Source organism: Microtus oregoni, unplaced genomic scaffold (genome assembly GCF_018167655.1).
Source record: "Microtus oregoni isolate MIOR12 unplaced genomic scaffold, Mior012 000008F_ref0000371, whole genome shotgun sequence".
NCBI lineage: Eukaryota > Metazoa > Chordata > Mammalia > Rodentia > Cricetidae > Microtus > Microtus oregoni.
This window is the reverse complement of record NW_024543067.1, coordinates 35,655,261-35,669,506: the sequence shown is the minus strand read 5'-3', so window position 1 is coordinate 35,669,506 and position 14,246 is coordinate 35,655,261. Positions and strand designations below refer to the sequence as shown.

The 14,246-nt window shown below is 40.7% G+C and overlaps 1 protein-coding gene across 1 annotated transcript in view; it reads left to right on the top strand.

The window, feature by feature from the left end:
* The window catches only part of LOC121451308 (mucin-16-like), a 192,194-nt gene that overhangs the window by 119,076 nt on the left and 58,872 nt on the right, over positions 1–14,246 (top strand). Inside the window, exons 38-46 of the mRNA XM_041656777.1 lie at positions 281–405; positions 3,615–3,682; positions 8,193–8,365; positions 9,694–9,696; positions 9,891–9,956; positions 11,440–11,564; positions 11,659–11,726; positions 12,765–12,937; positions 13,589–13,624. Coding sequence (XP_041512711.1) covers positions 281–405; positions 3,615–3,682; positions 8,193–8,365; positions 9,694–9,696; positions 9,891–9,956; positions 11,440–11,564; positions 11,659–11,726; positions 12,765–12,937; positions 13,589–13,624 — 837 coding nt within the window. The remainder of the gene's footprint in view (positions 1–280; positions 406–3,614; positions 3,683–8,192; positions 8,366–9,693; positions 9,697–9,890; positions 9,957–11,439; positions 11,565–11,658; positions 11,727–12,764; positions 12,938–13,588; positions 13,625–14,246) is intronic.

Below are 14,246 nucleotides of genomic sequence, written 5' to 3'. Positions count from 1 at the left end.
AGTCCCTGTAGTAACTGCTGTCTGTTGCAAAACATGCTATCTTACCAAGGCTGAAAGCACATTGATATTGATATTTTAATTGCCATCAGTGTTTAATTACTATTATTTGTATCATTCAAAATAAGTTGGTTTTTTTTTTTATTCTGGTAGAGACATCCTGAACTGTTGCCCTAGATATGAATACATGGATCACAGTGATATGAATATAGACTGTGTCCTAAACCCTAGATCTAATTCCGATATGACTCAGGACTTAACTTCTCTCCTAATCTAATTACAGCCTCAAGCTCTGCTCCACTGCTGTGCACTCTTAACTTCACTATTACCAACCTACCATACACGGAGGATATGTGGGGCCCAGGGTATGCCAAGTTCAACAAAGTGGAGAAAGTCCTGCAGCTTCTGGTGAGACTCCTGCTCCCTTCCCTCGCCTCACCCACTCCATCACCTTTGGTCTTGCTCCCCCACTCCAGCCTTAGCTGCCCCCTTCTTGCCCCACTCACCCATTAAAGCCTCATCCACTTCTCTTTCTTGTTTTACTGACCATCCACCACATGCATCCCTTGTGTTATATTCATGATACTCTGCCTACCTTCAGCCTTGCCTACTTAAGGCTCACCTGCTCTCTCTGGTCACACCCTCTTCCTCCGCATAGCACACTGGTACTCCATCCACCCACTCCACTTCTGCCTTCTTGTCCCACTCACTGGTGTCTCTTTTAGCTCTTCAAGTGTAGCCCTCCTGTATCTAGTTCTAGGCAGTGATGATCGGCCCATCTGCTCCATCCGTACCCATGCCCCTCTGCTACTTCACCAACTAATGCCCACACACGTTTCTTTTCTTTTCTTTATTTTTTAAATTTATTTATTTATTAAAGATTTCTGCCACCTCCCCGCCACCACCTCCCATTTCCCTCCCCCTCCCCCAATAAAGTCCCCCTCCCTCATCAGCCCAAAGAGCAATCAGGGTTCCCTGCCCTGTGGGAAGTCCAAGGACCATCCACCTCCATCCAGGTCTAGTAAGGTGAGCATCCAAATTGCCTAGGCTCCCACAAAGCCAGTACGTACAGTAGGATCAAAAACCCATTGCCATTGTTCTTGAGTTCTCAGTAGTCCTCATTGTCCACTATGTTCAGCGAGTGCAGTTTTATTTCAGGCTTTTTCAGACCCAGGCCAGCTGGCCTTGGTGGGTTCCCGATAGAACATCCCCATTGTCTCAGTGTGTGGGTGCACCCCTCACGGTCCTGAGTTCCTTGCTCGTGCTCTCTCTCCTTCTGCTCCTGATTTGGACCTTGAGATTTCAGTCCAGTGCTCCAATGTGGGTCTCTGTCTCTGTCTCCTTTCATCGCCTGATGAAGGTTAATATTCAGGAGGGTGCCTATAGGTTTTTCTTTGGGTTCACCTTCTTATTTAGCTTCTCTAGGATCGTGAATTATAGGTTCAATGTCCTTTATTTATGGCTAGAAACCAAATATGAGTGAGTACATCCCATGTTCCTCTTTTTGGGTCTGGCTTACCTCACTCAGGATAGTGTTTTCTATTTCCATCCATTTGCATGCAAAATTCAAGAAGTCCTTGTTTTTTACTGCTGAGTAGTACTTTAATATGTATATATTCCATACTTTCTTCATCCATTCTTCCATTGAAGGGCATCTAGGTTGTTTCCAGGGTCTGGCTATTACAAACAATGCTGCTATGAACATAGTTGAGCATATACTTTTGTTGTATGATAGGGCCTCTCTTGGGTATATTCCCAAGAGAGGTATTGCTGGGTCCAGGGGTAGGTTGATCCTGAATTTCCTGAGAAACCACCACACTGCTTTCCAGAGTGGTTGCACAAGTTTGCATTCCCACCAGCAATGGATGAGTGTACCCCTTTCTCCACATCCTCTCCAGCAAAGGCTATCATTGCTGTTTTTTATTTTAGCCATTCTGACAGGTGTAAGATAGCATCTTAAAGTTGTCTTGATTTACATTTCCCTGATCGCTAAGGAAGTTGAGCATGACCTTAAGTGTCCTTTGGCCATTTGAACTTCTTCTGTTGAGAATTATCTGTTCAGCTCAGTGCCCCATTTTATTATTGGGTTGATTAGCCTTTTACGGTTTAGTTTCTTGAGTTCTTTATATATTTTGGAGATCAGACCTTTGTCTGTTGCGGGGTTGGTGAAGATCTTCTCCCAGTCAGTGGGTTGCCTTTTTGTCTTAGTGACAGTGTCCTTTGCTTTACAGAAGCTTCTCAGTCTCAGGAGGTCCCATTTATTCAACGAGGCCCTTAATGTCTGTACTGCTGGGCTTATACGTAGGAAGTGGTCTCCTGTGCCCATGTGTTGTAGAGTACTTCCCACTTTCTCTTCTATCAGGTTCAGTGTGTTCCGACTGATATTGAGGTCTTTAATCCATTTGGACTTGAGTTTTGTTCATGGTGATAGATATGGATCTATTTTCATTCTTCTACAGATTGACATCCAGTTTTGCCAGCACAATTTGTTGAAGATGCTCTCTTTTTTCCATTGTATACTTTTAGCTCCTTTATCGAAAATCAGATGTTCATAGGTTTGTGGGTTAATGTCAGGGTCTTCTATTCGATTCCATTGGTCGACTTCTCTGTTTTTATGCCAATACCAAGCTGTTTACAATATTGTAGCTCTGTAATAGAGTTTGAAGTCAGGGATGGTAATGCTTCCAGACAATCCTTTATTGTATAAGATAGTTTTTAATTCTGGTAGAGACATCCTGAACTGTTGCCCTAGATATGAATACATGGATCGCATTCCAATTCTTCCTATACCTCCCTAACCACATCTACTTACTGCTTGTCTGTGAATTGAAGAATTGCTCATCTGCCTTTCCCCACCCCTTCATTACAGCCCCACTAAAACTCCCATCTTGTTATACTTACTCGTACCTACCACATAGGTCTTGCTACCTTTTGCCCCACTCACTCTTTTCAGCCTTGACAACCTCTTGTTTTGCCAACTGATAACCTACCCACTCTATCCCTATCTACCTTTCTTACCCTTATCATTGGTGATGTATTCACATCCCTTGCACTAGCCATAGTTCTTCTATTCACCTGCTCCAGCCACACTAATTTCTTAATTCCCAATCCATTCACTAACCCCCGCCCCTGTCTCACACTGCATACTTCCCCCTCTTGTCCTTCATTCTGGTATCTGCCCACATCGGTACTGGGCCCACCCATCCCAACCCTTCCTACTTTTTTCTTGTTACACCCACTAGTTCCTCTTCCATCTCTCTTATCCCCAATCATCCCTTTCTTGACACAGTCACTGAAGGCCTACCAGCTCACTCTAGTTCTGTCCTCTTTCACCTGCCCAACAGTCCAACTAAAACCGTGACCACTTGCCTTTATTACCCTGCCACTGGTCCACACCCACATCCTTTATTCCACACTCAAGAGTACCCTTGCTACAGATTTTAACTGATTTACATCTCTGCAGCCTCTCTCACATTCCCAGTCTCATTCACATCCCCACTTGCCACACCCACTGTCTCCCCATCCCACCTCTTCTACAATCTCACTTCTCTCCTGCCCTCTCCCCCTTTTCCATACCCAGACTGTATATTTAACTGAGTCCTCTCTTTTCTTCGCAGCTCAAATCTTTGTTCCAAAAAAGCAGCATTGGCCTACTGTATTCTGGTTGTAGACTGACTTCACTCAGGTGAGACCTATAGAGAAAACCACCCAGGAAAACATGATGAAGTTTCTACATACACTTCTCTATGACTAGGTCTTCCTTTTGGCCTCAACCTTTTTGCAGCCCCTGGGTTAGGCCGGATTTTATACTCTCTCATTCTTAAATCTCTCATATAGTTTGTATTAGTTTCTATCACAGAAACAAACAAACGAAACCAAATCCAAAAAAACAAAACAAATCCATGAAATAATTAACTTACAAAGAAAAAGGGCTTTTTGATAGTTTGATTTTTGTTGGCTTGTTGTTGTTGTTTTTGAAGCTTGCAACAATTTAGTGTGTTTCCTTGAACTTGTTATTCTCTTGTCTTTACCTCTTGAGTGCTGGGATTACTGGTCTATAATACCAGGCCCATTGTATATGGTGGTAGAAAAATGGTACTCAAAGTCTCATGCATACTAATTACATCAGCTCTCTACCAACTGAGCTACATCGCAAACCTAAGAGAAAAGTTTAATTTTGATCACAGTTTTAGAGTCATCTTTATCCACAATCAGATGGATTATAGTTTTTGACTCATGGAGTGTCAACAGACCTAAATTAACCTTGTCCAGGCAAAAAGTAAAAGTGAGAAAGATGAGCAAGCTGCAGTCTTACAGTTTTCTTGACAACACACCCTATAGTGATCTAAAGACCTTTCATTCAGCTTCAACATTCCCCCATCCCAGTAGCTCCCCCTAGGGATCATGCCTGTACAGTGTGAACACCTAGGGGATACTTAACATTTAAATGCAGAACAGTATTTCTTCATAACTTATTTGGTTGTTCTTTCCAAGGGAGCACAACTATTCCAATGCCCTTAATTGAAGACCAGTCCTCCCCAATTTGTGAAAATCATTGTCTTTAAGCATACAGCCTTGGAAGGGATGTACATGGGTGCTGATGGAAGAAGTGAATACCTGTTTAACCAAACAAATCATCCAAATCAATCCTGGTGATAAGTGGAATAACAGTAACAGATGGTTATATCCAGATGGTCCTCATATCCCAGCATAGTTTCTTGTGATTAATATTGCAAAACCACTAGAAATTATGAATGAAACTCTTTCATAAGGGACATACTCTATCCTTTACAAAAAGATGTTCTACTCTTTTTATGTAGATTCCAAGAATTATTCAACTGTTCCTGATGGCTCACACACAACAAGCAGTTAGCATGTTTCAGACACTAGGGTATAGGAAAGAGAAATTGCCAAATTGCCATTATTATATGTGGCTGTTCTATGTACAGTAGGATATTTAATAGTATTATATTAATCAGAATTCTCCAGAGGAGAACCAGCTATCCATGGAAAGTCAGAATAGGGTACTGAAGCTATAGGCTGCTGTGATATGGCATGTGAGTGCTGGAACCTCTAGAAGATCAGTAAGTGCTTTTAACCACCAAGCCATCTCTCCAACCACTATTATTTTGTGTTTTAAATATGTATTTTGGGGCGATCATTTACATATGTATTTTATTGTCATATCCATCCCTTATTTTCCCTATCCAGATATCCCCCAACATGTATCTTACCCAACTTTATAACCTCTACTTTTCTTTACTTTATGCCTCTATGTCCAACTAGTAATGTTCATATGTGCATGAATATGGGGCCACCTGCTAGTAGCTATACCATCAAAGAAAACTGACTACTTCTCTAACCACCATCAACTACCATAGTGCCTCCCCTTGTAATGACTGCTTATGAGCTACTCCCCATCCACTCTAGAGGTGTGACTGGCTTGATCTTATGCAGATTTTTTAAAAAGCCAATAACATCACTATGTCTATTTTGTAGATGGGCAAATGAAACCACGAGATAATATTGAAAGATTTGAAGATTAGGAAAGTATAGGAATTAAGGAGAAAATGAGAGATTACATCTCATGCTTCGAGATAGGTATATAATGACCAAGAAATCAGAGAAAAAAAAAGCAGTTAGAGAAAAGCTTAGAAAAGTGTAGTGAGAAGGCCACTTGTTTGTTCCTGGCTGCTCAGCCCCAAAATAACCACATAGAAACTGTATTAATTAAATCACTGGTTGGCTAATAGCTTAAGAGTATTTCTGGCTAACTCACATCTTAAATTAACCCACTTTCATTATTTTATTTTATATTTTATGAAAAGGGATATCTGGGATGATAGAGGGTTGAGGAGACAGAACTGATGGGAGAAGAAGCACTAAAATGCACTTTGTTAGATAATTTCATAATGACATATAACCCTGTAGTTATTTATTATTTCTAAAATATTGAAAATGGTTCAGTGAGGTGATAGCACTTGATACTCTTCTAAAAGACCCACATTTGATTGTCAGCACCAATCAGGAAGCTCACAAATTCTATCAAGGAACTTCTACAACTCATAAACATTTTCAGTAATGTAGTAGGATACATGAGATTAACTCAAAAAAATTAGTAGCCCTCCTGTACACAAATGATAAATGAGTTGAGAAAGAAATCAGAGAAACATCACCCTTCAAAATAGCCAAAAATATCATAAAATGTCTCAGAGTAACTCTAACCAAACAAGTGGAAGACATGTATGACCAGAACTTTAAATCTTTGAAGAAAAAATTTAAAGAACACACCAGAAAGTAGAAAGATCTCCCATGCTCTTGCGTAAATAGAATTAACATAGTAAAAATGGCAATCTTACCAAAGATTCAATGCAATGCCTATTAAAATCCCAGCAAAATTGATCACAAACCTTGAAAGAATGGTACTCAACTTCATATGAAAAAGCAAAACACCCAGGATAGTCAAAACAATCCTGTACAAAAAAACAAAAAAATTCTGGAGGCATCACAATCCCTGTCTTCAAACTCTACTACAGAGCTACAGTTCTGAAAACAGCTTGATATTGGCATAAAAACAGACAGGAGGACCAGTGGAACTGAACCTCAGGTCCAAATGAATCAAAGACATCAACATAAAGCCAGTCACACTGAACCTTATAGGAGAGAAAATGGGAAGTGCACTTGAACACATTGGCACAGGAGACCACTTCCTAAATATAACCCCAGAAGCAAAGACATTGAGAGAAACAATTAATAAATGGGACCCCATTTTAATTAATAAAAGCTTCTATAAAGCAAAGGACACAGTCATCAAGACAAAACAACAGCCTACAGAATGGGAAAAGTTCTTCACTAACCCTACATCAGACAGAGGTCTGATCTCCAAAATATACAAAGTACTCAAGAAATTGGTCATCAGAAGAACACATAATTCAATAAAAAAAAAATGGAGTGCAGACCTAAACAGAGAACTCTCAACAGAGGAATCTAAAGTGGCTGAAAGACACTTAAAGTAATGCTGAACATCCTTAGCCATCAAAGAAATGTAAATCAAAACAACTCTGAGATTCCATCTTACACCTGTAAGAATGGCCAAGATCAAAAACACTGATGACAACTTATGCTAGAGAGGTTATGGTGAAAAAGGAACACTCCTGCATTGCTGGTGGGAATGCAAGATGGTACAACCCCTTTGGATGTCAGTGTGGCGATTTCTCAGAAAATTAGGAAACAACCTTCCTCAAGACCCAGTAAAACCACTTTTGGGTATATATCCAAAGGATGCTCAATCATGCCACAAAGACATGAGCTCAATTATGTTCATAGCAGCATTGTTTGGCATAGCCAGAAACTGGAAACAACCTAAATGCCCTTCGATTGAAGAATAGATAAGGAAAATGCGGTACATTTACACAATGGATTACTACACTGCAGAAAAAAATAACGACATCTGGAATTTTGCAGGAAAATGGATGGAGCTATAAAAAATCATTTTGTGTAAGGTAACTCAGATACAGAAAGACAATTATCACATGTACTCACTCTTAAGTGGTTTTAAAACATAAAGCAAAGAAAACCAGCCCACAAATCACAATCCCAGAGAACCTAGACAACAATGAGTACCCTAAGAGAGACATACATAGATCTAATCTGCATGGGAAGTAGAAAAAGACAAGATCTCCTGAGTAAATTGGGAGCATGGGGACTTGGGAGAGGGTTGAAGGGGAGGAGAGAGGTAGAGATGGGAGCAGAGAAAAATGTAGAGCTCAATAAAAATAATAATACAAAAGTATTCTCTCTTCTCCAGTAGCTATTGACTGCTGATAGTTCCACAGCAAAGGGTAAGATCCTCATATACAATAGAAGTTTTGCTGACTTGATTCTTCTTTTATGCAAGTAAACACAGCTTCAGTGAGTTCATAAGTCTAGTAGCCACATCATGTCCAGAAGACAGTATTTTACAGGATTCATCCCCAACTTCTAGTTGTTACTTTCTTTCTGCCTCTGCTTGTTCGATATTGCCCAATACTTGATTTAAGAAGGGGTTACTGAAGATGTATAATTAGGAGCAAATACTCAGTCTCTTAATCTCTACTAAGCCATACCAGACCTCTTATTCCTGATGGCCTCTTTGTATGTCACTCCAACAATTCTCAAGACCATTTATGATTATCACTTTTACTCTGTCTCCATAGTCCCAGGAAGAACGGAGAAGCCACTGGAGTGGAAACAGTTTGCACCTATTACCCTGACCACACAGGTCATGGCCCGGCTAGAGAGCAACTGTACTTGGAGCTAAGCAAGCTAACCAATGGTGTCACTAAGCTGGGCCCCTACACTCTGGATCGAGACAGTCTCTATGTTAATGGTGAGGGATGAGTATTGCTCATTTTTCTTTTTCTGTAACAAAACACCTTAGAAAGACAATTTAAGGAAAAGAAGGTTAATTTGGCTCAGAGTTTGAGAAAAGATGTAGTGCTCCATGGCACAGAGGGCATGGGCAAGGAGACAAGAATGCTGGTGTGCGCTTTACTTTCTCCTTTTTATTCACTTCAGGGCCTAAGGCCATGGAATGGTACTACCCATATTCAGGGAGCATCTTCCCTGCTCAGTTAAACTCCCCTGGAAATGTCTTCACAGACACGTCCAGGTGTGTCTCAGGGGTTATTTCAAACCCCATCAAACTGACAGCCAAGCTTACACATTGCAGGCTGTTTACCTTTATTGCTGCTCAGCAAGCCACATCTACTTCTTATCTCCTTTCTACCTGATCCTAGACTTTTCCCTCCATCTGTGCAGCTTATGCCCACCAGATCTTATTAACTACCTCCAGCAGCAAGCTTTCAGATGTCTGTAAAGTTTGAAATTTTCTACCATATACAACCTAGACATTGGAAATGAAGGGGTCCATGAACCTACTGTCTCTACACCATACCTTCACCCTATCTCCACCCTTGAGTGAGCAGAGATCTCTTCCCTGCTATTGTTCCAGATATAAGCACTTCTTCTCAGGAAAATGGAGTTCCCAACCAACCACTTAGGGTACTTCCTCCCTAGTTTTTACAATAGGAGCTCCCACTTCAACACAAAAGGTCTTGTTTGAATGTGAGTTCTTTCTGCCTGCCTGGGTGAGTTCTGTGGCTAAAGGTAAGTTGCAAACATAGTCTGAAGTAAAATTGGAAATAACATCTTTCTAAAGACAAACTTAGAAACTCTAGTAATTTAAGAGAGCTTGGTTCATGTCAAAAGTTGCCTTTTTGTTGACAATCTCTCTCTTCCCTCATTACCTTTCCATGTCTCTATAGGTTACACCAATCTAACCTCAGATATGATCCTGAACAGTGAGTATTACAGAAATCTACATGCCCCTGGTTGCCTCCCATCTCCTGAAATATGAAAATATGGATAAGCCAGGGCTTGAGAGATGGCTGAGTGGTTAAGAGCACTGGTTGCTGTTCCAGAGGTCCTGAGTTCAATTCCCAGCACCCACATGGTGGCTCATACCCATCTGAATGAGATTTGGTGCCCTCTTCTGGCATGTAGGCATACATGCAGAGGAACACTGTATACATAACAAATAAATAAATCTTTTTTTTAAAACAAAGAATATATCGATAAGCCAACCTTTTTTTCTACTATCCAGTTTAACTGATCAGGATTTCAAAAAGATTTATGAAAATATAGACTAAAATAGAGATAGTAAGGGTCACCCACCCTTCCCCAAAGCACACAACCCAAGGGTGATATCAAATTTCAAACAATAGATGCCATAAAACAAAACACAGATTCTTCGAAATAGGCATCCAGGTTGCAGCCATTCCTTAAAGATGTATCACAATTTGTATTTCATTCCTCATCTTAGGTTGTTTTTTTTTGTTTTTGTTTTGTCTTAGCAACTGTGACTACCACATCCTTCCCAACTTCCTCTCTGACTCCATTATCTACAACTAATTCCACAGGTAGGAAAGGATGCATGTTCTTATTGGTACCAAAAAGGCAAACAAACCGTTTCTTTTATCGAGGCTCATCTACTTTGCAGTGAAGACTTTGTTTTTCATTCTGCAAACTAGTTACTCAGGGTCCAAATTCTGATACCAGTCAGTACCACAAAGGAGCTCCTGAACATTGGTCTACATACTTCCGAGATGTCACTGAGTTCTCTTTGACCACTAACTTACTTTGTATTTGTTACTATGATAAAATAGCCTAATCAAAACAACTCAAGGAAAGAATGAAGGACTTATTTTTATCTTTTTAAGATACAGTCCATCAGAGAGTTAAAACAGCAGGAGCTTGAAACCTTTGGTCACATCACATTCACAACTAGAAAACAGATTCATGAGTACACATTAGTGCTCCAGTGCCTTTCTCCATTTTATACATTATAGGATGCCATATCCAGGGAAATTCGGTCCTGCTCATAGTTAAAATGTGTTTTCCCATATCAATTTATATGAACAAGATAGCTCTACACAAGTTTGCTAAGCCTATTTCCCAAGTGATGCTAGAGTCTATCAAATTGACCATCAACAGTAACCATCACAACCACTCATCCTGAAGATAAAATTGTCCTCCAAATATAACCATTCTTCTCATAATTACCAAAAGCACAGGCAGAGTGCTCACCCATCCTCGTGCTCACCTCCCACATCCAACGGTCACCGAATCTCATCTTTTGGCCCTTTGGGGACACTCTCAAACTTTTTCTTTCTCTGTATCTATATCATTTAGAGTTTATTGATATCAGCATGTTTTTCCTAGAAAGATGTACCAGCTTATTCTGGCTTCCTAATGTCTCCCAAGTAGCAGCTACAACATTCTTTATGACGTGATTGTATCTATAGAATTCCTTTCTTCTAAATAACATTCAAGGGGTTCTTTTTGTTCTATGAGTCACATTCAAGGCTTTGCGTTATTTAACCATTACCTCTCTGGAGTAAGCTCAGAGGTTCCTGCAAATCTCACACCTGTACTTCCCTCTGGAAATAGTGAAGTAATTTTAAGTTTCTTTAACTCACTATGCACTCTTCTGGAGTGTTCTCCTTATTGCTTAGATTCTAGCAACTCTTTGCCATGCTTTTTGTCATCTCTGAAATAATGCTTTCTACAAAGAGCTTTTTAGAGTCATTAGTTGGGTCACTAATTTTCCTATCTGCCCTTCTACTAACTTCTCGTAAATTATAAAGTTTGATAACTTCCCTAGAATATACTTTAGGTGATGATTCCTTATTCATCTTTGGACCTAAGGGGTTGGTGACAGAACTTTTTGCACATTAATCATTCCTGGATGCAAGAAGAAAGGCTCCAATTCTAATGTTTTAACACGTCCAGAATGTCCCCTGCTTCAAAACCTGTTAGTCCAACAATGCCACACAGAATTAGAAGCAGCCTTGGCCAATACCAGTTCTAAATCTAAATGTCTCTATTTCCCCACTGCTATAGTTGTTGGTACTATCATGGTACCCATCACTCTCAACTTCACCATCACCAACTTACACTACACAGAGGAGATGGGACATCCTGGTTCCTTGAAGTTCAACTCCACCAAGCGGATCTTACATTATTTGGTGAGTCCTTCCAAGAATCCCACTAACTCTACCTTACAACTCCCTGGTAAAGTCTCATCTATATATTTTCTAACTATTTATTTTTTTCAATCAGCTTGACACCTTGCTCAATAAGACCATCATTGCCACACACTACTTTGGATGCAGACTGGCTTCACTCAGGTGAGACCCCTAGAGGGAGTGGACTGTCCTGAAGCAGCCAGCAGAGACCATGTGCTTCTATCATCATGTTTTAGCCTCTACCCTGACTCTCTAACACATTCTTCCTAGCCAGAGTAGAAATAGAGGACATACTGAGCAATTAGTAAATTACTAATAGGAATTGTTTAGCCTAGATAATTCAAATGACGTTCTACTTAAAATGGGGGTTCTCTTAGAAGAACTGAATTTCCTGTATTCAGCATAAGCAAAAAATTTTAGAAAGGGTTAGAGAGATGGGTCATTTGATAAAGTGCTTCGCATAGAAGCATAAAAGTGACCTCAACCCCCAGAGTCCACATAAATAAGCTAGGTGTGGTGGCAAACATCTGGAAACCCAGCACTGGTCACAAGAGAAACCCTGATTCAGCAATGTGAAAGAACTAACTCCTGGAAGAGGCAGGCAGAGGACTAGAGCTCACTGGTCAGCCAGCATAACCTAACTGGAAAGCCACAGGTCCCAATGAATGACGCTATATCAAAACAATATAAAAGACAATGAAAAATAATGCAGGATGCAGGGCTGGCAAAATGGTTTAGTGCACAAAAGCATTTGCAATGCAAGCTTGATGATGAGTTTGATTCCCAGAACCAATACACAAAATGTCTGATTTAGTGGCATGCATCAGTAATCCTAATACTCCTGCAATGAGGTGGGACGCAGACACAGAGGAATGGCTCAGCCACCTAGCCTGAGTATGTGGTGCAGCAGAAAATAGAGAGACCCTGATTCAGCAATGTAAGATAGCAGATGCCTGGAAGCTGTCCTCACATCCAAGGTTGCTTATCTGAGTCTAATCACATGCGCGCGCGCACACACACACACACAATTATTTCTGATCCCAGTGTCTAAAGGACACTTTAAAACGTTTAAAGGACTTTTAAACTTTATAACTATTCCCTTCATGATCTTCAGCCTCCTCCCTCCTGCCCCCTGTATTCAATGCTCCAAATGCTCTAGAACTGACCTCGGTGTTCCAATGCCTCATGCGTTTCTTCCAGGTCAGACAATCATGGAGCAGCCACAGGTGTAGACATAATCTGCACCTTCTTCTCTGACCCCATGAGCCCTGGATTAGTCCAAGATCAGCTATTTTGGAAGCTGAGCCATGAGACACATGGCATCACCCGTCTGGGCCCCTATACCCTGGACCAGAACAGTCTCTACATAAATGGTGAGATCCCACATTTAAGCCATGAGCTTTCCCCCACTTAGAGTCTTAGGTTTTGCTAAAGTATTGACCAATTCATCCCTTTTTCTAGAATGATCTTTGTCCCATTTTCCTTCCTTTTGTGTCTGTGTTCTCTCTTTGTTGTGATGACTCAAAACACCATGAGAAAGTGGGTAGAATGCTTGCTTTGAATGAATAGGGTTCTTGGTCCCATCCATATTCCAGTTTCACTTCTGAGAACCACTTCGAAGTTGTCTGGTCAAGAGCAAGTGTAAAACCTTCACAGAGGGCCGGGCGGTGGTGGCGCACGCCTTTAATCCCAGCACTCGGGAGGCAGAGGCAGGCGGATCTCTGTGAGTTCGAGACCAGCCTGGTCTACAGAGCTAGTTCCAGGACAGGCTCCAAAGCCACAGAGAAACCCTGTCTCGAAAAACCAAAAAAAAAAAAAAAAAAAGAAAGAAAGAAAGAAAGAAAAAAAAAACCTTCACAGAGTCAATGACTAGCTCTACCCACCTTCAGTCCATTGCCTCATTAGTTGTTTCCTCCTTCTTTTCTTGCCTTTTCCTCTGTTTTTAACCCCACAGACTGCATTCTCCTTTCCCATTAGTCCTTGATAATTCATTCTTACGTCCCTCACTTTTTCTTTCTTTACAGATTACCACTTTGGAACTGCATCCCCAGCTAACATTAGTGAGTATTTCTGGCTGTCATTGTCTAGGTTCTGCCTCCACTTTCAGGGACCCCCAAAATGGTGCTTTTTCCAAAAAAACTGATTCATTCATTGGTTGGAAGTGAACTCTAGTAGGATTAGAAGATTATTGACTATGCTCTATTAATATTTGGGCCCATAGAGACTACTGGAGAATCTACATACATGCACAATACATGTTTCTTGGAAGAAGGAAGAAAGAGGGTCTTAATAACTTAAGAGTTTCCGAGTATTCCCTGCTTCAGACGCTGTTACTCTAACAGTGCCCCATGATTAGGTGCTTTGCTCATGGCTTTGTTCCAGGTTGGGAGCTTCTCTCTTAATCTGCTACTCAGTCAATCATTCTGTGGTGGCACTCATCACTCTTAACTTCACCAACCTCCCCCAACACCTCAAGGAGAGAAGTGGCATCCTCCTCCCCTGGCTTCTTGGGTGAGAAAGACGTAGATTCACATACTATCTCCTACCACACTGACTCTTGCATGTGTTTTGTTTTAGTTCTCCCACAAACCTGACTTTGTTGTCTTTAAGAGATAAACTGAGGCACAATAATATTTTTTTCTATTAAAGAATTTATTTCAGCAAGCAATAATTTGTGATGTG